The sequence below is a fragment of the Chiloscyllium punctatum genome, chromosome 5, assembly GCF_047496795.1.
Source record: "Chiloscyllium punctatum isolate Juve2018m chromosome 5, sChiPun1.3, whole genome shotgun sequence".
Taxonomy (NCBI): domain Eukaryota; kingdom Metazoa; phylum Chordata; class Chondrichthyes; order Orectolobiformes; family Hemiscylliidae; genus Chiloscyllium; species Chiloscyllium punctatum.
The window spans coordinates 6,023,825-6,050,289 of NC_092743.1; the positions used below are offsets into that span (position 1 = coordinate 6,023,825).

Genomic DNA, 26,465 nt, shown 5'->3' on the forward strand with positions numbered 1-26,465 from the left:
CTGTAGCGTGACATTGACAGGATGCAGAACTGGGCTGAGAAATTGCAGATGGAGTTCAACCTGGATAAATGTGAAGTGATGCATTTTGGAAGTTCGCACTCGAATGCTGAATATAGGATTAAAGACAGGATCCTTGGCAGTGTGGAGGAACAGACGGATCTGGGTGTGCAAGTACATAGATCCCTCAAAGATGCCACCCAAGTGGATAGGTTTGTTAAGAAAGCATATGGTGTTTTGGCTTTCATTAACAGGGGGATCGAGTTTAAGAGCCGCGAGGTTTTGCAGCAGCTCTCCAAGTCCCTGGTGAGACCACACTTGGAATATTGTGTCCAGTTCTGGTCGCCCTACTATAGGAAAGATACAGAGGCTTTGGAGAGGGTGCAAAGAAGGTTTACCAGGATGCTGCCTGGACTGGAGGGCTTGCCTTATGAAGAAAGGTTGAATAAGCTCAGACTTTTCTCTCTGGAGAGAAGGAGGGAGAGAGGAGACCTGATCGAGGTGTACAAAATAATGAGAGGAATAGACAAAATTAATAGCCAGAGTCTTTTTTCCTCAGGGCAGGATGGACTGGTACGAGAAGTCATAGTTTGAAGATATTAGGAGGAAGGTATAAAGGAGACATCAGAGGTAGGTTCTTTATGCAGAGAGTTGTGAATGTATGGAATGTGTTGCCAGCTGTGGTGGTGGAAGCGAAGTCATTGGGGACATTGAAATGACTGCTGGACATGCACATGGATAACAGTGAGTTGAGGGGTGCATAGGTTAAGTTACTATATTTTACATTAGGATTAAACATCGGCACGTGGGCCAAAGGGCCTGTTCTGTGCTGTACTGTTCTATGTTCTACTTCCTGGAGTGAGATAACTGACCTCCAACAGCCCCAACCATCTTCCTCCAATCAGCAGAGAGTTTGCTCCACTGACTCCAGTTTTACCATAGCTCCTTGATGCCAATCTCCACCCCCCCCTCTGTGTGGGCCCCCCTTAACATGCTGTCTTTGAGAAAGCTTTTCATTCGCCATATTGACTAATGTGGCTCGGGCATTGAGTCCTGTTTGGTAAGATGGCCTTGGGCATATTCCTATATTAAAGGTGCTGTACGAGAAAAGGCTGTGCCTTGCCTTCATTAAGTAAGATGTGGAGGTGTCGGTGTTGGACTGGGGTGGACAAAGTTCGAAATCATACAACACCAGGTTATAGTCCAACAGGTTTATTTGGCAGCACTAGCTTTCACAGCGCTGTTCAACATATCAATTCAGCTGCATGACACTGTAATCTTTTGCTATAAATTCTGTGTCTTATGATTCTGTTCCACAACCACCTGATGAAGGAGCAGCACTCTGAAAGTCAGTGCTCTCAAATAAACCTGTTGGACTGTAACCTGGTGTTGAGTGATTTTTTTTAAACTTTGTTCACTAAATAAATCAAGAAAGCAATTGAGAATTGTTGAAGTCTGGTTTTATTTAAAGGACAAGTCTGGTTTGCCACCGACCAGCTGTACCACACCACGTTGGGAGTCCCGAAATCGTTGTGTACAATATCATCGATCTGCTGATGTCACTCTGAAAGGCTGTGAGGTCGCATAACTTCATGCTGAGCTGTGGAAACATTTGAACTAAGCCTCACTGATGGAAAGCTCTATGTCAGTCTTTTACTGTCATGTTCTGGGTTAGACAAAAGGGGGTCTTACATGCAGGACGCCTGGTGGCGGGCGGTGACAAGAAGTCCGGAGGTAGCTGGGTCGAAGGTCGTGAGTCAGTAATCCCACCTCGCTGGTTTCCAAATTTGCCTCCTAATGAGAATTCGATAACCACAGAGAACAAGGTGTGCTCATTGATACATGGGTTTATTTCTTAATATAAACACAGTAATTCCAGCAAAATCCAGGTTCAGACAGCAGAATTAACACTTCATAACAGTTATGGATAAGCAGGGTTTAATTGACTGGAAAGTCGATTGTACAGAAATTTTGTTGAAAGAAAGTTTTAAAAGGCAAGGAACTTTCCAAAGTTTTCTAGAATGAATGCCTGATGTTTGCTATACATTACATCTATCACATGAATGGCAATGCTAATCCTGGTCAAATTCCACAAATACAGTTCATGTTTGTTTAAGGGTGAGGGAAGCGGTGTGGGGGTTGGAGGGGGGTTTTTGCAGGGGTGGGGGGGAGGTAAACCAGCTTCAGACTGGTGAAAGGGATTGGTAACATAACATGTGTCACATCTTATATATACTATAGATGTATAGTATACACAGAAACTCGGTATGTTGGCTTAAAGGGTTAAACAATGTGAAAAGAAAACAATATTTTGACTGATGCAAGTTTCCTTTTTATATTATAATACATTGCGTTTTTTTTTTGTTAATCTCTTCAAAATGTCCATCAATGAACACATTCTCGTGCAAAGAGTGAGGTGGTCCTACACGTCCGAGTAATGTTGCCATTTCAAAACAAGCCGACTGGCACTGCATCATATCATTAACTGCTGTGCTGCGTCATTGTATGATTCTGCAGAAGACAGGAAGAAAATTACATGGTGAGGTGAGACTGTTGGATGACCCATTCACAGAACACATATTTATTTTGGCAATAACAGTGATTGGCTGTTTAGCGTCAGTTATACTGCACTTGCTCCTGAGGGCACAGCAATTGTCACATCCATTTCTTTATGTCATATTATGTGGCTACAATATTCTCAAGAAAATAACACCACCTTCCTCTCATCTTTTGCTGGGAAACAGTTCCCCAAATTCCACCATCAGGGAGTGTCCCCCTTGTCTGGCCTTGATCGATCGTTAATTTTCTTTTCATTTATTTGTAGAATGTGGGCATTGCTGCTTGCATTTATTGCCCATCTTTAATTGCCCCTTGATTTAGCTTGCTAAGCCCCTTTCAGAGGGCAGGTAGGAGCCATTGGCAATGGATCTGGAGTCTCGTGTAGGCCAGACTGGGTAAGGACGACAGATTATCTTTTCTAAAAGACATCAATGCATCAGTTGGATTAGGCTGGTACAATTGCAACATTTAAGAGGCATTTGGATGGGTACATGGATAGGAAGGGTTTAGGGATATGGGCTGGATGTTGGCAGGTGGGACTAGATTGGGTTGGGATATCTGGTCAGCATGGACGTGTTGGACCGAAGGGTCTGTTTCCATGCTGTACATCTCTATGACTATGACAGACTTGTTATGGCATTTAAGCAGTCCATTCAGCCAACCTGGCCTGCTCCAAACTGTGGAGGATAGTTTTCACCCCATTTTATCCCAGATTTTTCTTAAATTTAAGTTTCACCACCTGCCTTGGTAGGATTCAAACCCAAGTCCCCAGATCATTATCCTGGAGTTCTGGGTTACTAGGCCCAGTGACATTATCACAACATCACTGCTTGGTCAGTTCAAAACTTATTAATTGGAGTCATCAACCTTTGGACTAAATTGAGAATAGGAACAGGAGAAGGCCATTCAGCCCATTGAGCCTGCTCTACCAGTCAATTGGATCACACTTGATCATCTATCTCAATGCCTCCAATACCAGTCTATCTTTCCTTAAATAAGGGTCCCCGAAACTGTTCGCAGTATTCCAGTTGTGATGTGACTACTGCCTTATATAGTTTGAGTAAAACTTCCCTGTTTTTATATTCCATTCGCTTTGAAATAACGTGTGAGATTCCATTTGCCTTCTCTATTGAGATGTTAGAATTTTTCTGATTCAAGAACAGAGGGAGCTGATGGCCCAGTGGTATTATTACTAGACTATTAATCCAGAGACTCTAGCAATATTCTGAGGATCTGGGTTTGAAGCTGTAACTGCTGGTATGCCTCAGGGCTGGGGCCACGATTATTGACAATACAGTATCTGCCACGCCGGATTTGAATTCCAAAATAATCTGGAATTAAAAATCTACTGGTGAGCGTGAATCCATCATCGATTGTTGGAAAAATCCATCTGGTTCAGGGAAGGAAGTCGGTCATCCTCACCTAGCCTGGCCTACGTGTGACTCCAGGCCCGCAGTAAATGTGGCTGACTCTCAAATGCCCTCTAACATGGCCTAGCAAGTCATTCAGTTCAAAGGGGACTAGGGACAGGCAATAAATGTGGCCAACCAGTAACACGCACGTCCCACAAGTGCAGTTAAAAAAAGGACTTCCAAGTTCCATAGCTTGCTAGAGTCTTTCTCCATTTAAATAATATTCAGCTCTTCTATTCTTCCCACATAACCTCATTTGCCCACATCATATCTCATCTGCCACATTTTTGCCCACCTGCCCATATCCCTGTTTGTGTCATCCTCATCACTTGCCATCCCACTTATTTTTGTGCCAGCTGCAAACCTAGCGATATTACATTCACTTTCCTCATCTGAGTCATAAATCTATACTGTATTGTCAATAACTGAACCTCCAGCCTGATCCCTATGGCACACCACTAGTTACAGATTCTCATCTTGAAAATGCCCCCCTTATCTCAACTCTGTTCCTGATGAACGGCTTTTGCCTGAAATATTGATTCTCCTGCTCCTCGGATGCTGCCTGACCTGCTGTGCTTTTCCAGCACTATAGTCTCGACTCTAATCTCCAGCATCTGCAGTCCTCACTTTCGCCTAGACTTTTACCAATCCCCTATTAATGTTAATTCATTAAGTAGTCTAAGATGTGGTACTGTATCAAATGCCTTTGAAAATCCAAATATATTACATCCATTTGTTCCCCTTTATCTACCCTGCTCATTACCTCCTGAAAGAATTCCAGTAAAGTTGTCATGTATGATATCCCTTTCATTAAGCCACGGTGATTCAGTTTGATCATGTTATGTACTTCGAAATGCTCAGCTATTACATCCTTTCTGACAGACACTAACATTTTCCTAATTACTGATGGTAAGCTGACTGACCTGAAATTTCTGGTTATCTATTATAGAGTCATAGAGTTATAGAAATGTACAGCATGGAAACAGACCCTTCAGTCCAACCCGTCCATGCTGACCAGATATCCCAACCCAATCTAGTCCCACCTGCCAGCACCCGGCCCATATCCCTCCAAACCCTTCCTATTCACATACCCATCCAAATGCCTCTTAAATGTTGTAATTGTACCAGCCTCCACCACTTCCTCTGGCAGCTCATTCCACACAAGTACCACCCTCTGCATGAAAAAGTTGCCCCTTAGATCTCTTATCTTTCCCCTCTCACCCTAAACCTATGCCCTCTAGTTCTGGACTCCCCGACACCAGGGAAAAGACTTTGCCTATTTATCCTATCCATGCCCCTCATAATTTTGTAAACCTCGATAAGGTCACCCCTCAGCCTCCGACGCTCCAGGGAAAACAGCCCCAGCCTGTTCAGCCTCGCCCTATAACTCAAATCCTCCAACCCTGGCAACATCCTTGTAAATCTTTTCTGAACCCTTTCAAGTTTCACAACATCTTTCCGATAGGAAGGAGACCAGAATTATACGCAATATTCCAACATTGGCCTAACCAATGTCCTGTACAGCCACAACATGACCTTCCAACTCCTGTACTCAATGCTCTGACCAATAAAGGAAAGCATACCAAACGCCTTCTTCACTATCCTATCTACCTGTGATTCCACTTTCAAGGAGCTATGAACCTGCACTCCAAGGTCTCTTTGTTCAGCAACACTCCCTAGGACCTTACCATTAAGTGTATAAGTCTTGCTAAGATTTGCTTTCCCAAAATGCAGCACCTCGCATTTATCTGAATTAAACTCCATCTGCCACTTCTCAGCCCATTGGCCCATCTGGTCCAGATCCTGTTGTAATCTGAGGTAACCCTCTTCGCTGTCCACTACACCTCCAATTTTGGTGTCATCTGCAAACTTACTAATTGTATCTCTTATGCTCACATCCAAATCATTTATGTAAATGACAAGAAGTAGAGGGCCCAGCACTGATCCTTGTGGCACTCCACTGCTAAGTATCTGCCAAATGTCCATCTAAATCAGTCAACTAATTTACTACTTAACTATGTCAGACAAAAGTGGTTAAATTCCATACCTTTTCACTATCCTTTTAGGGTTTTAAAAATAATTTAATTGTCAAAATGTGGGCATTGCTGCCCACCTGTCCCTAGTTGCCCCTTGAGAAGGTGGGGGTGAGCTGCCTTCTTGAACCGCTGCAATCCATGTGCTGTAGGTAGACCCACAATGCCCTTAGGGAGGGGATTCCAGGATTTTGACCCAGTGACACTGAAGGAACGGGCGATATATTTCCAAGTCAGGATGGTGAGGGGCTTGGAGGGGAACTTGCAGGGGGTGGGGTTCCGATGTACCTATTGCCCTTTGGAAGGTGAATTTCTGTAGTGCATCCTGTAGATGGTACACGCTGCCAACACTGTGAGTGATGGAGAAAGTGAATGTTGGCAGTGATTGGTATGGAAATATTCAAGCGGCTGCTTTGTCCTGGATGGTGCGCAGTTTCTTGAGTGTTATTGGAGCTGCCCCCATCCAGGCAAGTGGGGAGCATTCCATCACACTCCTGACTTGTGCCTTGTAGATAATGGACAGGCTCTGGGGAGTCAGGAGGTGAGTTACTTGCTGCAGTATCCCTAGCCTCTAACCTGCTCTTGTAGCCACTGTATTTATATGGTGAGTCAAGTTCAATGGTCAATGTTAACCCTCAGGATAAATGAATTAAATAAAAAATAGAGTTTTTTGAAAGTTACATGGAAGCGTTCTAGTGGACTTTTTTGGCTGTTCATCTGACAGGGGCTGGTTGTAAGATTGGTTTGGTCAGATCTCATTGTCGACAAGTGCCTGAGGCTCTGCTGTCTCTCTCTCTCTCTCTCTGTGTAAAATTTCTCGCCTATTAGATGCCCTTCCATGGGGAAGAATCAGGAAGAGTTTGTGTAGTCAGGAGCTGTTAGAGACGTGTGTGCCAGCAATCACTGACTCTTGGATCTCACCGGACCCGATTTATCAAACCGTTCGGGCTCTGGGCAAACGTCAGCTCATTTTGCCATGATGGTGACTCCTGTCCTAGTGAGCCATTTCCTTCAAACCCCTTGACCACACATTCCCTCCCCTACCACTTCAAATCAATACTGACTCACACCGGGAATAAATTCAAGGCAGAGTGACTACATTCATATAGCACCTTTCAAATGTCCAGGATGATGCAAAGGTTGTTGCGGCTAACAAGGCTCTTTCCAAACTTTGGCTAGTGCTGCACTGTAAGGCAATGAGGCAATACCAAATAAGGCACAGCAAGATTCCACAAAGAGCAATGTTTGAGTGGCTTGGTGTCACATTTGTTCACCATGCCGCTACAAAGTGCCTCAGGGCTATCTACTATCTTCAGGATACTGTAGAAATGTAATTTGTTGATGCTGCATTGTCTGATATGCAGCAACTATATCTGCACACACGAAGATCCCATAAACAATGCAACAAATGACTGGGTGAGATTTTGGTTTATTTGAGGAATAAGTTTTGGACACTGGGAAACAACCTGCCTGCTCTTCTTCAGCACAAATAGTGTGATATTTTATGCCCATTGACGAGTCATAAAATCCTTACAGTGCAGAAGCAGGCCATTCAGCCCATGGAATCCACACCCTATACCGACTGAGGCTAATCCACCACGTCTGCACACTATGGCCAATTCACCCTGACCTGCACATCTTTTGGATTGTGGGAGGAAACCAGAGCACCCAGAGGAAACCCACACAGACACAGGGACAACATGCAAACTCCACACAGACAGTCACCCGAGGCTGGGATTGAACCTGGGACCCTAGCGCTGTGAGGCAGCAGTGCTAACCACTGAGCCACCAAGCTGTCAAATCTCAATTTAGTGTCTCATTCAAAAGATGACACCTCCTACGTAGCAGCACTCCCTCAATACAGCCACCCTTTCCTTTTCCCTCTGTTATTTGTGTTCTCTCTTAATGGAGAAGTTCATGGGGTTTGAGTGTCATTATCTCCTACATTGACTCACCCTTGAGAAGGTGGGGGTGAGCTGCCTTCTTGAACCGCTGCAGTCCATGTGCTGTGGGTAGGCCCACAATGCCCTTAGGGAGGGAATTCCAGGATTCTGACCCAGCGACACAGGAGGATCAGCGATATATTTCCAAGTCAGGATGGTGAGGGGCTTGGTGTGGAAGCTGTGGTAGTGTATCTGCTGCCACTTGCCCTTTGAGATGGTGGACATTATGGTTTGGAAAGTGCTTCAATGGAATGAACACTGGAAAGAGCTAGGGTGTGGAGTTCAAGTAAGTTGACAGCTCTTCCAAAGAGACAGTATGGACTTGATGGGCCAAATGGCCACCCTGTGTGCTGTATGAACCGATGTGAAAATGGCTTTAAAAGTGCTGATGGCCCAAGCTCACTTAACAATAGAATGACAATCCCACTAAAATAAAATATACCTATTTAATGAACAGTTTTGCTGCATTTATTTCATTCGTGCGCATTTTAATTAATTAGACCAATGACATCACGCAGACTAACAACTGAATTCCAATTCAGAACTAAATCATTTGAAGCTATTACAGATTTAACATTCTGTTAACAAACAGAGAGTTGAACTGAGTCTAAATCACATGGATTAAGAAATGACTTCATAGATGCCAGTATCCCGTTACCCAGTCCCCTTTTACCTACAAGTTGAGAGTTCTTGACACTGATTTAAGTCCCTCAGAATGAACAGTACCCCCCGACTCTTCCCATTTATATCCAGGTTAATGGCCTCAATCAGGATACTCTGATTCTATGAGATCCACCTGTTACAATCACTACAGATTACACCACGGATTATACTCCAAAGAGTTCCTTCTATGTTTGATGGATAATTTGGGATGCCCTGAGTTTGTAAATGGAGCTACAAAAATGAAATTTATGGATTTATAATTATACATTCTTTCATTTATGAGTCAAATTTTTATCACCTCAGATTTACTGCTGCATTGAAATAAGAGTTCACATACAGATAAAGCAACATCTGCAAGACACACTGCAGCAATTCATCAAGGATCCTCAGACAGCACCTTCCAAACCCACCACCACTTCCATCTAGAAGGACAAGGGCAGCAGATACATGGGAACACCACCCCCTGCAAGCTCCCCTCCAAATCACTCACCATCCTGGCTTGGAAATATATCGCCGTCCCTTCACTGTCACTGGATTGGTGAATAGGAGACTGAGGCACAGTTGTAAGGTGACTGGACTGGCAATTCAGTCATTACACGTGTCTTGGGGGCAGGAGTTCAAATCTTGCCTTGGCAAATGGTTAAATTTGCACTTAATAAAACTCTGGAATTAAAATAAAAGCTTGTCTAATGGTAACCATGCATCCACTGGTTCACTAATGGCCTTTAGGGAAGGAAATCTGCCATTCTTACCTGGTCTGGCCTACATATGACTCCAGACCCAAGCCAGGTTGACTCTTAGCTGCCCTCTGAAATGTCCAAGCAAACCGCTCAGATTGAGGACAATTAGGGAGGAGCAACAACTCCTGGTCCAGCCAGTGATGTTCAGAACCCATGGACAAATTAAACTCCCTCACTAACAGCATTTTTGAGTGTACCTATGTCTTAGGAATGTAGTACTTCAAGAAGCCATTGCCTCACTATGTTGTCAAGGGCAACTAGGGGTGGACAACCAATCACCTCATATCGGTCAGAGTATTAATTACAGGAGTTGGGAGGTCATGTTGCGGCTGTACAGGACTTTGGTTAGGCCACTGTTGGAATATTGCATGCAGTTTTGGTCTCCTTCCTATCGGAAAGATGTTGTGAAACTTGAAATGGTTCAGAAAAGATTTACAAGGATGTTGCCAGGATTGGAGGATTTGAGGTATTGAGAGAGGTTGAATAGGGTAAAAACAATGACTGCAGATGCTGGAAACCAGATTCTGGATTAGTGATGCTGGAAAAGCACAGCAGTTCAGGCAGCATCCTAGGAGCAGTAAAATTGACGTTTTGGGCAAAGGAGGTCGAACAGGCTAGGGCTATTTTCCCTGGAGTGTAGGAGGCTGAGGGGTGACTTTGTAGATGTTTATAAAATCATGAGGGGCATGGATAGGAAAAATAGACAAGGTCTTTTCCCTGGGGTCGGGGAGTCCTGAACTAGAGGGCATAGCTTTAGGGTGAGAGAGGAAAAATATAAAAGAGACCTAAGGGGCAACGTTTTCACGCAGAGGGTGGTACGTGTATGGAATAAGCTGCCAGAGGCTGTGGTGGAGGCTGGTACAATTGCAACATTTAAAAGGCATTTGGATGGGTATATGAATAGGAAGGGTTTGGAGGGATATGGGCCGGGTGCTGGCAGGTGGGACTAGATTGGGTTGGGATATCTGGTCGGCATGGATGGGTTGGACCGAAGGGTCTGTTTCCATGCTGTACATCTCTATGACTCTAGGACTGTATGTGAATAAACAGAAAAATTAACACCAAGGAAGTTCCAAAACAATTGTTCTATTTGCTACCTCGCAAGAATGATCACTTGGAATGTGTATTACATAGAGTTTGACAGCACTGAAACACATCATTTAGCCCAACTAATCTGTGCTGTTGGTTGTATTCAATGGGAGCATCATCTCGCTGCTACTCTGTTTCACCCGATCAGTAAATCTTTCTAGCCCTTTTCATCTCATGGGAATATCCAGCTTCAAACTCTGCAGCATAAACAATTCTCGTCCAGGTGAGATCACATGTGGAGCATTGTGTTCAGAAAGGATTGATTGGCATTTGAAGGAGAGCAGAGCTGATCCACCAGGGATCCAAGAGTCAGGTTCTGTGGAGAGATTGCATAAACCAGGTTTGCAGTCCCGGAAGGGAACAGGTTAAGCGGCAAATTTGACTGAGGTTCTTAAATTTTGATGGGGTCAGTAGAGAGCAACAGTTTCTGCTGCTGGAACACTGTAGGACATGAAGACGCCAACTCAAAATCACAGCTAGGTTATTCTGCAGAGGGGCTTGAAAACACATCTTAACACCATGAGAAATTTAAACAGGAGTAGGCCATTCAGCCCCTTCAGCCTGTTCGCCCATTCAATAGGATCATGGCTGATCTGACATTCCTCACACCCACCTTCCTGCCCTTTCCCCTGATTCCCCGACTGATCAAGAATCTATCGATCTCAGCCTTAAATATACACAAGGACTCTGCCCCCACAGCTCCCTGGGGCAAGGAATTCCAAAGACTCACAACCCTCAGAGAGAAGAAATTCCTCCTCATCTCAGTCTGAAATTGGTGCCCCTTTACTCTGAGACTGTACCCTCTGCTCCTCGACACGCCCATGAGGGGAAACATCCTCTCAGCATTGACCCTGTCAAGCCCCTTGAGAATCCTATATGTTTCAATGGGATCACTCCAGGGAGTAGAGACCCAACCTTTAGTTCTTTGAGGAGGTGACGAGACAGGTCAACAAAGGTCGAGCAGTGGATGCAGTGTATATGGACTTCAGCAAGGCATTTGATAAGGTTCCCTACAGTAGGCTCATTCATAAAGTCAGGAGGTATGGGATACAGGGAGATTTGGCTATCTGGATTCAGAATTGGCTGGCTGACAGAAGGCAGAGAGTGGTTGTAGATGGAAAGTATTCTGCCTGGAGGTCAGTGTTGAGTGGGGTCCCGCAGGGCTCTGTTCTTGGGCCTCTGCTCTTTGTAGTTTTTATAAATGACTTGGATGAGGAGGTTGAGGAGTGGGTTAGTAAATTTGTTGATGACACTAAGGTTGGAGGTGCCATACAATATAGAGGGCTATGGCAGGCTGCAGCGTGACATTGACAGGATGCAGAGCTGGGCTGAGAAATGGCAGATGGAGTTCAACCTGGATAAATGCGAAGTGATGCATTTTGGAAGGTCGGACTCGAATGCTGAATATAGGATTAAAGACAGGATTCTTGGCAGTGTGGAGGAACAGACGGATCTGGGTGTGCAAGTACATATTTCCCTCAAAGTTGCCACCCAAATGGATAGGGTTGTTAAGAAAGCATATGCTTTTGGGTTTCATTAACAGAGGGATCAAATTTAAGAGCTGCGAGGTTTTGCTGCAGCTCTACAAGCCGCTGGTGAGACCACACTTGGAATATTATGTCCAAGTCTGGCCATTCCTGAAGAAGGGCTCTTGCCCGAAACGTCGATTCTCCTGCTCCTTGGAGGCTGCCTGACCTGCTGCACTTTTCCAGCAATACATTTTCAGCTCCAGTTCTGGTCACCCTACTGTAGGAAAGATACAGAGGCATTGGAGAGGGTGCAATGAAGGTTTACCAAGATGCTGCCTGGACTGGAAGGCTTGTCGTATGAAGAGAGGTTGACTAAGCTCGGATTTTTCTCTCTGGAGAGAAGGAGGAAGAGAGGTGATCTGATCGAGGTGTACAAGGTAATGAGAGGCATGGATAGAGTCAATAGCCAGAGACTTTTCTCCAGGGCAAGATTGACTGGCATGAGGGGTCATAGTTTTAAGATATTAGGAGAAAGGTATAGAGGCGATGTCAGAGGAAGGTTCTTTACGCAGAGAGTTGTGAATTCATGGATTGCATTGCCAGTGGTGGTGGTGGTGGAAGAAGAGTCATTTGGGACATTTAAGCGACTGCTGGACATGCACATGAACAGCAGTGAGTTAAGGAGTGGGTAGATTAGGTAACTTTATTTTAGACTAGGAATAATCCTTGGCACAACATTGTGGGCTGAAGGGCCTGTTCTGTGCTCTATTTTTCTGTTCTGTGTTCAACCTGTTTAACCTTTGCTTATGTGACAATCCCTGCATCCCAGGGACACTCCGAGTGAACCTTCTCTGTCCTGTCTCCAATGAAGTGATATCTTTCCTGAAATAAGGGGACCAGAACTGCTCACAGTGCTCTAGATGTGTTCTCATCAGCCCCTTGTACAGTTCCAGTCAGACGTCCCCACTTTAATACTCTAACCCCCTTGAGATAAGGGCCAACATTCCATTAGCCTTCCCGATGACCTGCTGCCCCAGTGTGTTGGCTGGCTGTGTTCCATGCATAGGTCCCCCCCAAATCTGTTTCCAGCAAATGTGGATCTCTGTCCCACAAAAGTAGTCAGTGCTGAGGATTAATGATTCTGGATTAGTGATGCTGGAAAAGCACAGCAGTTCAGGCAGCATCTGAGGAGCAGTACAATCGACGTTTCGGGCAAAAGCCCTTCATCAGAAATACAGGCAGAGAGCCTGAAGCATGGAGAGATAAGCTAGAGGAGGGTGGGGGTGGGGAGAAAGTAGCATAGTGTACAATGGGTGAATGGGGGAGGGGATGAAGGTGATAGGTCAGGGAGGAGGGTGGAGTGGATAGGTAGGACATGTCATGGGGACAGTGCTGAGCTGGAAGTTTGGAAATAGGGTGAGGTGGAGGAAGGGGAAATGAGGAAACTGTTGAAGTCCACATTGATGCCCTGGGGTTGAAGTGTTCCGATGCGGAAGATGAGGCGTTCTTCCTCCAGGCGTCTGGTGGTGAGGGAGTGGCGGTGAAGGAGGCCCAGGACCTCCATGTCCTCAGCAGAGTGGGAGGGGGAGTTGAAATGTTGGGCCACAGGGCGGTGTGATTGATTGGTGCGGGTGTCTCGGAGATGTTCCCTAAAGCGCTCTGCTAGGAGGCGCCCAGTCTCCCCAATGTAGAGGAGACCGCATCGGGAGCAACAGATACAATAAATGATATTGGTGGATGTGCAGGTAAAGCTTTGATGGATGTAGAAGGCTCCTTTAGGGCCTTGGATGGAGGTGAGGGAGGAACTTTGGAGAACATAGCCCAGCTTCATGTTCAGATGGACAAAACCATGTGTGGTGAGAGGGATGGAGTTGGTGGTTGAAGATCAGTGCTTGTCTTGTAGGTTAAAAACAATTACTTTGGCCTTCACGATGTTGAACTGGAGGAAGTTTCTGCTCATGCAGTACAAGATGTTGAATAAGCAGTGCATCAGCCTATAAACAGAGGCGAGGGTGAAGTGAGCAAAATCTTTCTCACCCAGCGAGTAGTTAGGGTCTGGAATGCACTGCTTGGGAACGTGGGGGAGGCAGGTTCCATTGAGGCCTTCAAGAGGGGCATTGGATAGGTGTTTGGACAAAAATAATGTGCTTGGAGATGGGGGAAAGGCAGGAGATTGGCCCAAGGTTATACTTTTTTAAATAATTTGCAGGATGTGGGTGTTACTGGCCAGGCCCGCCTCATTCCTGACAAAGGGCTTTTGAGCAGTTGATTTTCCTGCTCCTCAGACCTGTTTGACCCACTGTGCTTTTCCAGCACCACATCCTCAAGGCCAGTAGTTATGGCCCATCAGTATTCTACCAGAAGGCAGTTAAGAGACAACCACTGTCATATAGGTCTTGAGTCACATGTAGGCCAGACTAAAGTAAGGACAGCAAATCGCCTTCCCTAAAGGACATTAGTGAACCAGACAATGGTTTAATGGTCCTCATTAGACCCTTAATACTGGAATTTTTTTTATTGAATTCAAATTCCACCATCTGCCATTGGTGGGATGTTAAACCAAATCCCCAGCGTGTGTCTTTGGACGAATGATTAGAGTGGTGCTGGAAAAGCACAGCAGATCAGGCAGCATCCGAGGAGCAGGAAAATCGACGTTTCCAGCACTACTCTAATCCAGAATCTGGTTTCCAGAATCTGCAGTCATTGTTTTTACCTCTTTGGATGAATGGTCTTGCAATAACACCACTGGGCCATCACCACCTTCCCCAGGGCTTGCTTAATGAGCCAGTGCAGGGACGATGGGCCAAATGGTCTCCTTCAGCAATGTGTTAAGGCAGAGATGAGGAAGAACTGCTTCTCTCCGAGGGGAGGGAATCTGTGGAATTCTTTACCACAGAGAGCTGTCGAAGCTGGGGCATTGAGTATATTCAAGGCTGAGGCAGACAGATCTTTAATCAGGAAGGGGAATCGAGGATCATGGGGAAAAGGCAGGAAAGTGGAGTTGAAGATTATGAGATCAACCATGTTAAAAATCACACAACACCAGGTTATAGTCCAACAGGTTTAATTGAAAGCACTAGCTTTCGGAGCAACCCTCCTTCATCAGGTGGTTGTGGGATCAATTGAATGGCTGAATGACCTACTTCTGCTCCTACATCTTACGGTGAGAGAGAGAGCTGGGTATCTTCAGTTTATATATTTTGTGGGTGTTTTTGGGAAATTAATTGAGGGGTGTGGGTGAGGAGGTGAGGACGTTGCTGTATTGGGGGGAGTGTATGGAGGATAAATCCTGGATGTGGACTCTGGCGATTACGATAGACTGCGGTGTTTCGAGAAGGCAGCTCCCCCGCACCTTCACCAAGGCAACTAGGGACGGGCAATAAAGATGGGTGCAGCCAGCGACACCCGCGTGCTGGGAATGAACACCTTCCTTAGAAATGGTGGCTGTGATCAGGGAGATGGGAATGCAAAGCTGTGTTCCAGTTAGTGACAAGGATGAAGAGGAACACCACACCGTTGTGTTTCTGAGCCAGTAACACGGGAAATCTGAACAGCAATCACAACTGCAGGGATTAGACCAAGGCAGGTTTCTAAGTGGTAGTGGCCCTTGTTATACAGGACTAATATATTTCATGGAAGCAGATGGACAATTAATGACCTGTGCTCCTGGATAAGTTGCCCTCACCACTGGACTACACTGCACTATTTACATTCTGTCTCATGCACCACTCCTCAGCTCTGAGAGGAAATGGCAGATGTTTTCACTCAGATCAATACCCACAGAATGAAAATTAAAAGCAAATATGACAATAGTTCTGGGTGCCACATTATAGGAAGGATGTGAACGCATCGGAGAGAGTGCAGGTGCGATTTATAAGAATAACACCAGGCGTGAGAAAGCTCAGCATCGAGAATAGACTGGAGATTGTTCTCCCTGGAGTGAAGGCTGAGAGAGATTTTCGAAATCATGAAGGGGCCGGACAGAGTAGTTGGGGAGAAACCGTTCCCAATTCTAAAGAAACAAGAACACGGTGGCATTGATTTTAAAGTGACATGCAAATGAAGCAAGGGCAACACAGAAAAACCCTTTTGATCCAGCGTGTAGTTAGGGTCAGGAATGCGCTGCCTCAGAATGTGGTGGAGACGGGTTCAACTGAAGCATTCAGGTGGGGCAATGGATGGTTATTTGGATAAAAATGGTGAGCAGGGATATGGGCAAAAGGCACAAGATTGTACTAGGGGCTAGAACCATGCAACCACAATGGGCCAAATGGCCTCCTTCTGCATCATAACAGATCTGTGATTGAGTGACACTGCCAGAGATTGTTTTCCTACATCACATGATAAACACACCTGTGACCCCCCCCCCCTCCCCCCACCTCCCCCCCACCACCACAATGGCTCACACATTACAATATTAACAGCACACCAAGTTGGACGTGAATGGCTGGTTTAGCCCCTTCTCCACTGCATCACATCGCTGTCAGATATCAGACCCCAACATTAACCCTCAAGCTTTTCATCCTTCTTTTCCAGTTTATCCTTCAGTCACAGGAGAGATAGGTCTTTAGAGCTTTTGACCCTTTTATGCAGATTAAAGATGACAGGTGAGTATGAGTCTGAGCGAGTGTGCATGAGTCTGATTGTGCTTTTGAATGAGAAGGTGAAAGTGAGTGTGCTTTTGTATGAGCATTCCTATGTATCAGAATTAGTGCAAATGTGTGTGTAAGCGAGAAAGAGTCAAAGTATGAGGATGTGAGTCTGTTTTTGAAAGAGTTAAAATGTGAGTTGTGATTGTGCAAATTTGTGTGTGTTTCTGTGTGTGTGTGTGTGTGTGTGCGTGATGGGGTGTGTGTTTATGTGCGAGTGTGTGTGTGCGCACGCGCACGATGGGGCGTGTGTTTATGTGTGAGATTGTGTGTGTGTGCGCGCACGATGGGGCATGTGTTTATATGTGAGATTGTGTGTGTGTGATGAGGTGTGTGTTTATGTGTGAGATTGTATGTGTGTGCGTGATGGGTTTGTGTTTATGTGTGAGATTGTGTGTGTGTGTGTGATGGGGTATGTGTTTATGTGTGAGATTGTGTGTGTGTGTGTGTGATGGGGTATGTGTTTATGTGTGAGATTGTGTGTGTGTGTGATGGGGTGTGTGTTTATGTGTGAGTGTGTGTGTGTGCGCGCACGATGGGGCATGTGTTTATATGTGAGATTGTGTGTGTGTGATGAGGTGTGTGTTTATGTGTGAGATTGTATGTGTGTGCGTGATGGGTTTGTGTTTATGTGTGAGATTGTATGTGTGTGCGTGATGGGGTGTGTGTTTATGTGTGAGATTGTGTGTGTGTGTGATGGGGTGTGTGTTTATGTATGAGATAGTGTGTGTGTGTGTGATGGGGTGTGTGTTTATGTGTGAGATTGTGTGTGTGTGTGTGTGTGTGTGTGTGTGTGTGTGATGGGGTGTGTTTATGTGTGAGATTGTGTGCGCGCACGATGGGGCATGTGTTTATGTGTGAGTGCGTGATGGGGTGTGTGTTTATGTGTGAGGTTGTGTGTTTGTGTGATGGGGTGTGTATTTATGTGTGAGATTGTGTGTGTGTGATGGGGTGTATGTTTATGTGTGAGATTATGTGTGTGTGTGATAGGGTGTGTGTTTATGTGTGAGATTGTGTGGGTGTGTGTGATGGGGTGTGTGTTTATGTGTGAGATTATGTGTGTGCGTGATGGGGTGTGTGTTTATGTGTGAGATTATGTGTGTGTGATAGGGTGTGTGTTTATGTGAGAGATTGTGTGTTTGTGTGATGGGGTGTGTGTTTATGTGTGAGATTGTGTGTGTGCGTGATTGGGTGTGTGTTTATGTGTGAGATTATGTGTGTGTGATGGGGTGTGTGTTTATGTGTGAGATTATGTGTGTGTGTGATGGGGTGCGTGTTTATGTGTGAGATTGTGCGTGTGTGTGATGGGGTGTGTGTTTATGTGTGAGATTGTGTGTGTGCGTGTGATGGGGTGTGTGTTTATGTGTGTGATAGTGTGTGTGTGTGATTGGGTGTGTGTTTATGTGTGAGATTGTGTGTGTGTGATGGGGTGTGTGTTTATGTGTGAGATTGTGTGTGTGATCGGGTGTGTGTTTATGTGTGAGATTATGTGTGTGTGTGATGGGGTGCGTGTTTATGTGTGAGATTGTGCGTGTGTGTGATGGGGTGTGTGTTTATGTGTGAGATTGTGTGTGTGCGTGTGATGGGGTGTGTGTTTATGTGTGTGATAGTGTGTGTGTGTGATTGGGTGTGTGTTTATGTGTGAGATTGTGTGTGCGTGCGTGCGTGTGTGTGATGGGGTGTGTGTTTATGTGTGAGATTGTGTGTGGGTGTGATGGGGTGTGTGTTTACGTGTGAGATTGTGTGTGAGTGTGATGGGGTGTGTGTTTATGTGTGAGATTGTGTGTGTGTGATGGGGTGTGTGTTTATGTGTGAGATTGTGTGTGTGTGTGATAGGGTGTGTGTTTATGTGTGAGATTATGTGTGCGTGATAGGGCGTGTGTTTATGTGTGAGATTATGTGTGTGTGATAGGGTGTGTGTTTATGTGAGAGATTGTGTGTTTGTGTGATGGGGTGTGTGTTTATGTGTGAGATTGTGTGTGTGTGATGGGGTGTGTGTTTATGTGTGAGATTGTGTGTGTGTGATGGGGTGTGTGTTTATGTGTGAGATTGTGTGTGTGCGTGATTGGGTGTGTGTTTATGTGTGAGATAGTGTGTGTGTGTGATAGGGTGTGTGTTTATGTGTGAGATTATGTGTGTGTGATAGGGTGTGTGTTTAGGTGTGAGATTGTGTGTGTGTGATGGGGTGTGTGTTTATGTGTGAGATTGTGTGTGTGATCGGGTGTGTGTTTATGTGTGAGATTATGTGTGTGTGTGTGATGGGGTGTGTTTATGTGTGTGATAGTGTTTGTGTGTGATGGGGTGTGTGTTTATGTGTGAGATTGTGTGTGGGTGTGATGGGGTGTGTGTTTACGTGTGAGATTGTGTGTGAGTGTGATGGGGTGTGTGTTTATGTGTGAGATTGTGTGTGTGTGATGGGGTGTGTGTTTATGTGTGAGATTGTGTGTGTGTGTGATGGGGTGTGTGTTTATGTGTGAGATTATGTGTGCGTGATAGGGCGTGTGTTTATGTGTGAGATTGTGTGTGTGTGATAGGGTGTGTGTTTATGTGAGAGATTGTGTGTTTGTGTGATGGGGTGTGTGTTTATGTGTGAGATTGTGTGTGTGTGATGGGGTGTGTGTTTATGTGTGAGATTGTGTGTGTGTGATGGGGTGTGTGTTTATGTGTGAGATTGTGTGTGTGCGTGATAGGGTGTGTGTTTATGTGTGAGATTATGTGTGTGTGATAGGGTGTGTGTTTATGTGTGAGATTGTGTGTGTGTGATGGGGTGTGTGTTTATGTGTGAGATTGTGTGTGTGATGGGGTGAGTGTTTATGTGTGAGATTATGTGTGTGTGTGTGATGGGGTGTGTGTTTATGTGTGTGATAGTGTTTGTGTGTGATAGGGTGTGTGTTTATGTGTGAGATTGTGTGTGTGTGTGTGTGTGATGGGGTGTGTGTTTATGTGTGAGATTGTGTGTGTATGTGATGGGGTGTGTGTTTATGTGTGAGATTGTGTGTGTGTGTGATGGGGTGTGTGTTTATGTGTGAGATTGTGTGTGTGTGATGGGTGTGTGTTTATGTGTGAGATTGTGTGTGTGCATGATGGGGTGTGTGTTTATGTGTGAGATTGTGTGTGTGTGTATGTGTGTGTGTGATAGGGTGTGGGTTTATGTGTGAGATAGTGTGTGCGTGATGGGGTGTGTTTATGTGTGAGATAGTGTGTGTGTGATGGGGTGTGTGTTTATGTGTGAGATTGTGTGTGTGTGTGATGGGGTGTGTGTTTATGTGTGAGATTGTGTGTGTGTGTGATGGGGTGTGTGTTTATGTGTGAGATTGTGTGTGTGATGGGGTGTGTGTTTATGTGTGAGATTGTGTGTGTGCGTGAATGGGTGTGTGTTTATGTGTGAGATTGTGTGTGTGTGTGATGGGGTGTGTGTTTATGTGTGAGATTGTGTGTGTGTGATGGGGTGTGTGTTTATGTGTGAGATTGTGTGTGTGCGTGATGGGGTGTGTGTTTATGTGTGAGATTGTGTGTGTGTGTGATGGGGTGTGTGTTTATGTGTGAGATTGTGTGTGTGTGATGGGCTGTGTGTTTATGTGTGAGATTGTGTGTGTGTGTGATGGGGTGTGTGTTTATGTGTGAGATTGTGTGTGTGAGATGGGGTGTGTGTTTATGTGTGAGATTGTGTGTGTGCGTGATGGGGTGTGTGTTTATGTGTGAGATTGTGTGTGTGTGTGATGGGGTGTGTGTTTATGTGTGAGATTGTGTGTGTGAGATGGGGTGTGTGTTTATGTGTGAGATTGTGTGTGTGCGTGATGGGGTGTGTGTTTATGTGTGAGATTGTGTGTGTGTGATGGGGTGTGTATGTGTGAGATTGTGTGTGTGCATGATGGGGTGTGTGTTTATATGTGTGATTGTGTGTGTGTGTGTGTGATGGGGTGTGTGTTTTTGTGTGAGATTGTGTGTGTGTGTGATGGGGCGTGTGTTTATGTGTGAGATTGTGTGTGTGTGTGTTGGGGTGTGTCTTTATGTGTGAGATTGTGTGTGTGAGATAGGGTGTGTGTTTATGTGTGAGATAGTGTGTGTGTATGTGATTGTGTGAGAGTGTGTGTGTTTATGTGTGAGATTGTGTATGTGTGCGTGATAGGGTGTGTGTTTATGTGTGAGATTGTGTGTATGTGTGATGGGGTGTGTGTTTATGTGTGAGACTGTGTGTGTATGTGATTGGGTGAGAGTGTGTGTGTGTTTATGTGTGAGATTGTGTGTGCAATGAGGTGTGTATTTGTGTGTGTGTGCGTGTGAGAGAGAGAGCGTTTGTGAGTAAATGCGATTGTGAGTTGGGGAGTGTGTGGCTGGGTGAGTGAGTGAATGAGCGAGTGTATAAATGGATGGGTGTGAATGTGTGACTGTGATTGAGTAAGCCTGATGTTTCTAAAAGCTGACTTTGGAAACGTCTGTTGGTTCTCCATGTTATCTTTAGGGCAGAAGGGGAAAAGAAGTGAGCCTGTAAATGTGTCTGAGTGATCCTTCCTAGGCAAAGGAGAGATCCTAGTCGTGGGCAGTGGAAGGACAGAAGCTGTAGCCTTATTAATGAATGCGGCCTATTATGAGACTGCCTGACTCCTGCAATGTTCCCAGAAGTATATACTGTACGTGACTGAAAATGCCAGAATATTGACACAAAGCAAGCCATGCGCCCCTAAGGAGATTTACTTGTTGGATATAATGTAGGCTCGTAACAGCTATTAGAGTACTAACTACAATCCTTGGGGGATGGAGCTGACATACACTCTATTCTGCCTTTCTCCAAACATTTGGAGAATTTCCTTCTAAAGGCATTCTCAAGGACAGCGTTCAAAGGAGTTAAGCTAGCAGTGGGCATGAGTGAATTTGCTGCAAGCTTCTGTACAGCACCAATATTCTCTTCCTTCCAATCAATGCAACGAGCTCAACTGCAGGATTCATACAACCGCGATGAGTTGGGGATTAAACCTATCACAGCAATTCAATTAGGATGATAATTAACAGTTCACCTGATGACGGTGCAACATGAGAGAGAAAAAAAAACACAAAGAAAGGATTAAAGGAAGGAGGTGAGAGAACAGGATTAAAACAAGAATGCAGAATCAACATGAAAGCTTGCAAAGTAGCAACTAAACAGCATGTCCCACTGCAGGCTTTTCACTGCCTTTGGCCAATTTACCAAACACTGCGTCGCTGTTTTCCTGGACGAAAGGCTAATCGAGGAGCAGGAGAATCGACATTTCGGGCATGAGCCCTTCATCAGGAATGGAAGGGCTTGTGCCCGAAACATCGACTCCCCTGCTCCTCGGATGCTGCCTGACCTGCTGTGCTTTTCCAGCACCACTCTGCTCTAAGCTCTGGTTTTTAGCATCTGCAGTCCTCACTTTTGCCCATCCTCAGCCAATGTCCAAAACCCACCAGCAGCCTTCATATCCCCGCAACGCCCACTCTCAACCACAGCACCCACCCTCACCTCCCCCACCCCAGTTAAAATGGAGATGAGGAAACATTATTTTCTCTCAGTGTATTTGGAATTCCCTTCCTTGAAAAGTAGTGGATGCCTTACTCTGCCTTAAATATTTTTAAGGCAGAGTGAGATAGGTTCTTCATCCCCAAAGGGGGTGAGTGATTATCCCAGGAACAGAAACGTAAGAATTAGGAGCAGGAGTAGGTCATCCAGCCCTTTGAGCTTGCTCTGATATTCAATAAGACCATGGCTGATCTCTTTGTGGACTCAGCTCCACTTACCCACCCTCTCACTGTAGCCCTTAATTCCTTCACTGTTCAAAAAACACCTATCTTTGCCCTAAAGTCATTCAACAAGGTAGCCATGAATGTTGAGTTGAGGTTAAAATCAGATCAGCCACACTCTTATTGAACAGCGGGCTAGATTTGATGGGCCAAGTGGCCTGTTTTCTTTCCTTGCCAGGATATTTGTATATGCAGTTTCCAACTTCTCACCATTTAAGAAATACTCTGCACATCTCTTCTCCCTACCATAGTGGATAAGCTCACTTTACATTCCATCTGACCAAGTATTGCTCCTTGTGGTGCCTCACTAGTTACAGTCTGTCAATGTGAGAGAGACCCATTTGTTCCTAATCTCTGTTTCCTGCCTTTGGTTTCGGTTTTTATAAACAGCTTCCTAAGGGGACTTTATCAAAAGCCTTCTGAAAATCTAAATAGCTATCAAAGCAAAATCTAAGGATGTCTATCATTCTCCTTTATCAACTTTGTTAGTAACTCCTTCAAAATACTCCAACAAGTTTGTCACGTGATTTTCCACTCAAATCCATGACCCCCAGTTACCCATCTGTACACTTGCCAGCTGACTAACCACAAACCCTCCGTCCGCTAACACCCATCACCTTCTGGGTGAAAACGATTTTCCTCAAATCTCTTCTCAACCTCAAGCCTTTCACTTTAAAATTATGCGCCCTGGTTCCTGACCCTTCAACGAATGGTGATGTTTAGACACTTCCCCTTGATGCTCAGTGGTGTCACCATCATTGAGTGTGCCACTTACCGACATTATCAGCAGGGGCTTGACGGGGGATGGGTTTTGAGGTGCAGTTTTGTCAGAGCACCTCGCTGCCTGGAGTGAGGGAAGGACCTGACCCTGTGTGTATAGAGGCTGTGGCCGTGGATGGCAGTCTGTGGAAGGCCGCCATTTTAGAGGCTGCCGCAGGGACTACTGGCCATTTGAAGGCAGTGCCTCACCTCTCAGAACCATGTAGCCAATCATAGGGTTCGGCAGCATCACCAATAATTGCACAGCTGTAATTCCCCTCAACTGTCCCCCCCCTTCCCTCCGTCGCAGTGAGTTTCATGTTCAAAGAGAAGGTGTCGCAGTGGTAATGTAACAATCCAGAGATTCCAGTTAATGCTCCAGTTAATGCTCTCGGGACCTGGGTTCAAATCCCACCTGGAGAGAATTTACAGTCATTTCATAAATCTCAGATTGATAGTAAGTCTGAGTGATCGGGCCTACTGCTCACTAAAACCCCATCTCGTTCACCAGTGTGCCGCTTCAGGGAAGGAAATCTGCCGTCCTTACCTGTCCTGGCCTACATGTGACTTCAGACCCAAAGCAATGTGGTTGATCTTAACCACCCTCTGAAAAGGCCTGAATGAGACTCTCAGTTCAAGGGGCAATTACGGACGGGCACCATGTGCTGGCCTTGCCAATAATGCCCACATCCTGTCAAATATTAAAGGAGGAAAACATTTCTGGGTACGTTAGTTTCTCCATTCCGAATTATGATGAAGATGTGTTCAATTGCTGGGTTTCGGTTCTGGTTCCCCACCTTTCGGGTCTCTCGCGTCGGCATTATTTGATTTGTATCCTGGAGCACGCAGTGAAGCTCTGATCTCCATATTCAAAAAGGATAAAGTGCAGAAAAGATACTTCGGAATGATAACAAAACCAAGAGGTCGGGCAAGATTGAACACACGGTGTGTGGTTTCCCCAACCTGTCTACCTGGTCAAAGCCTTCCAGTATTTTCCAGAGTTTTCGATTAGACGTTCCACCTCCCCCTTTCAGGTGACTGTTCAATGTTTCAGAGAAATCCTCAATCCTGAAACAAAAACAGAGAACTCAGCAGGTCTGGCAGCTGGTGTGTAGAGAGAGAGAGAAACAGAGTTAATGTTTCGAGTCTGGTATGACTCTTTGTCAGAGTTAGAATATGACTCTGAAGATGCTCTTCAGCATCAGAAGAAGTCATACTAGATTTGAAAAGTTACGTCAGTCACCCCATCTCTCTCCACAGGTGCTGCCAGACCTGCTGAGTTTTTCCAGCATTCCCTGTGTTTGTTTCAGATTTCCAACATCCGCAGGATTTTGTTTCCCCAGGATTCTTTAATACTGCTTCTCACAGCATCACATCAGTTATAAATCTCTCACTCATTTGTTGAACCATTGAACTTCACTCGAGTCTTGAGTGGGAAACGTTGAAGGTTTTATTAATGCACAAGTGCCATTTTATGCATCTCTATGAACCCGTTAAGAGGTGATCATTCTGGCTGAAACCCATTAAGGAATTAAATCTGTTTAACACAGTGGCCATCAGGGGAACATACTGGTCAACAAATGTTGGACTGCAAGTTGCTTTCAGCCAAGGGCATTTCTGAGAGATAATGCCTGGTATTGGGGGTATAAATCAGAGCTGTATGGGGCTGCAGAATGGGGAAGGAACAGGAGAACATTACATCTGTCAGCGTTTGTACAACACTTTAAAAAGCCTGCACACAGTAATGGGTGTTGTAGAACTCATTAAAACTAATGGAGCCTGTTCTCTGTCTCTTCTGTAATGTAACTTAACAGTGCACCAGGGGTTTCATGACTAGCAAATTTATGTAGTTTAATAGTCTTAACTGACATTAATCAACTAATTGTATTGTGATGTTTCTGTACTGCTGCATTGTAAAGGTACTGTTGCCTGTTCTTGTGATCACAGGAACATCTAACCATTGACATCACAAACAGTGTCACCAAGAGGCTGAATTGATGGGGCTATTGTCAGATTGTAGATTGCAAATGGGGTTGAAGTAAGTATGAAGCAGTTATAAAGAGATGATGCTGCACCGCGATTACAAAGAGGTTTCTTCTTTTCTGTTCACCTCACGGCTGGTTCCTGTGCTTTCAGTGATGTGGCCCCAAGCCCTGGACCCTCTTCCCTGAACCGCTCTCACCTCGTTCAAACCTGATCTCTTAGCCACACGATCACTCCCATATTGCCTCGGCTCTGTCAGAATGTTATTCAAACAACCCAGACTGATAATCAGATACTAGGTCGGCACAATGCCTCACGGCGCCACAGACCCAGGTTCAATCCCAGCCTCGGGGAACTCTCTGTGTGGAGTTTACACATTCTCCCCGTGTCTGCGTGGGATTCCTCCGGGTGCTCCGGTTTCCTCCCACAGTCCAAAGATGCGCAGGTCAGGTGGATTGACCATACTGTCCAGGGTTAGGGGGTGGGTTTGGGTGGGATGCTGTCCAGAGGGTCAGTGTAGATTCGATGGACTGAATGGCCTGCTTCCACACTGCAGGGATTTTATGATTTCCTCCGAGTTAAAGATTGGCCAAGACCAAAGCTAATCTTGTGCCACAAACATTACTGCAAGAGGAGGCCATTCAGCCCCTTGAGCTTGCTCTGCCCTTTAATACGACCATGGGGGGGATCTCATCTCAGCAACAATCTGTTCCATTACCACCAACTCCATCTGTCTCCCTGGTAACTGTCTCAGAATTGGGACAGGAGTATTCTGTTTGGCCTCTCAGGCTTCTCCCTCCTTCAATAGGAAATTGTGACTTTCATAGGAAGTGGATGTTGCTGTCTGGGTCCAGCATGTATTGCCCGTCCCTAGTTGCCCCTTGAGAAGGTGGGGGTGAGCTGCCTTCTTGAACCACTGCAGTCCATGTGCTGTGGGTAGTCCCACAATGCCCTTAGGGAGGGAATTCCAGGATTTTGACCCAGCGACACTGAAGGAACGGTGATATATTTCCAAGTCAGGATGGTGAGGGGCTTGGAGGGGAATTTGCAGGTGGTGGTTCCCATGTATCTGCTGTCCTTGTCCTTCTCGATTGAAGTGGTCATGGGTTTGGAAGGTGCTGTCTGAGGTGAAATTTGCAGGGCATCTTGAAGGTGGTACACACTGCTGCTACTGAGCTTCGGTGGTGGAGGGAGTGGGGTGAATGGGTGCCAATAAAGTGGGTGGAAGTGGGTACTGCAGATGCTGGAGATTAGAGTCAAGATTAGAGTGGTGCTGGAAAAGCACAGCAGGTCAGGCAGCATCCGAGGAGCAGGAAAAGGCTTTTGCCCAAAACATTGATTTTCCTGCTCCTCAGACGCTGTCAGTGAATGTCAAAAGTGGTATGAAATGGCATATTTTGGTTGTAAGAATA

At 45.5% G+C, this 26,465-nt stretch overlaps 1 protein-coding gene across 5 annotated transcripts in view; it reads right to left on the reverse strand.

The window, feature by feature from the left end:
- Positions 1-1,439: 1,439 nt before the first annotated feature.
- The window catches only part of znf521 (zinc finger protein 521), a 603,804-nt gene continuing 578,778 nt past the window's right edge, over positions 1,440-26,465 (reverse strand). For all 5 annotated transcript variants that reach the window (XM_072569704.1, XM_072569705.1, XM_072569703.1 and 2 more), the window contains one exon: positions 1,440-2,508. In XM_072569704.1, the coding sequence (XP_072425805.1) occupies positions 2,479-2,508 (30 nt within the window). In that variant the 3' untranslated portion in view covers positions 1,440-2,478. The remainder of the gene's footprint in view (positions 2,509-26,465) is intronic.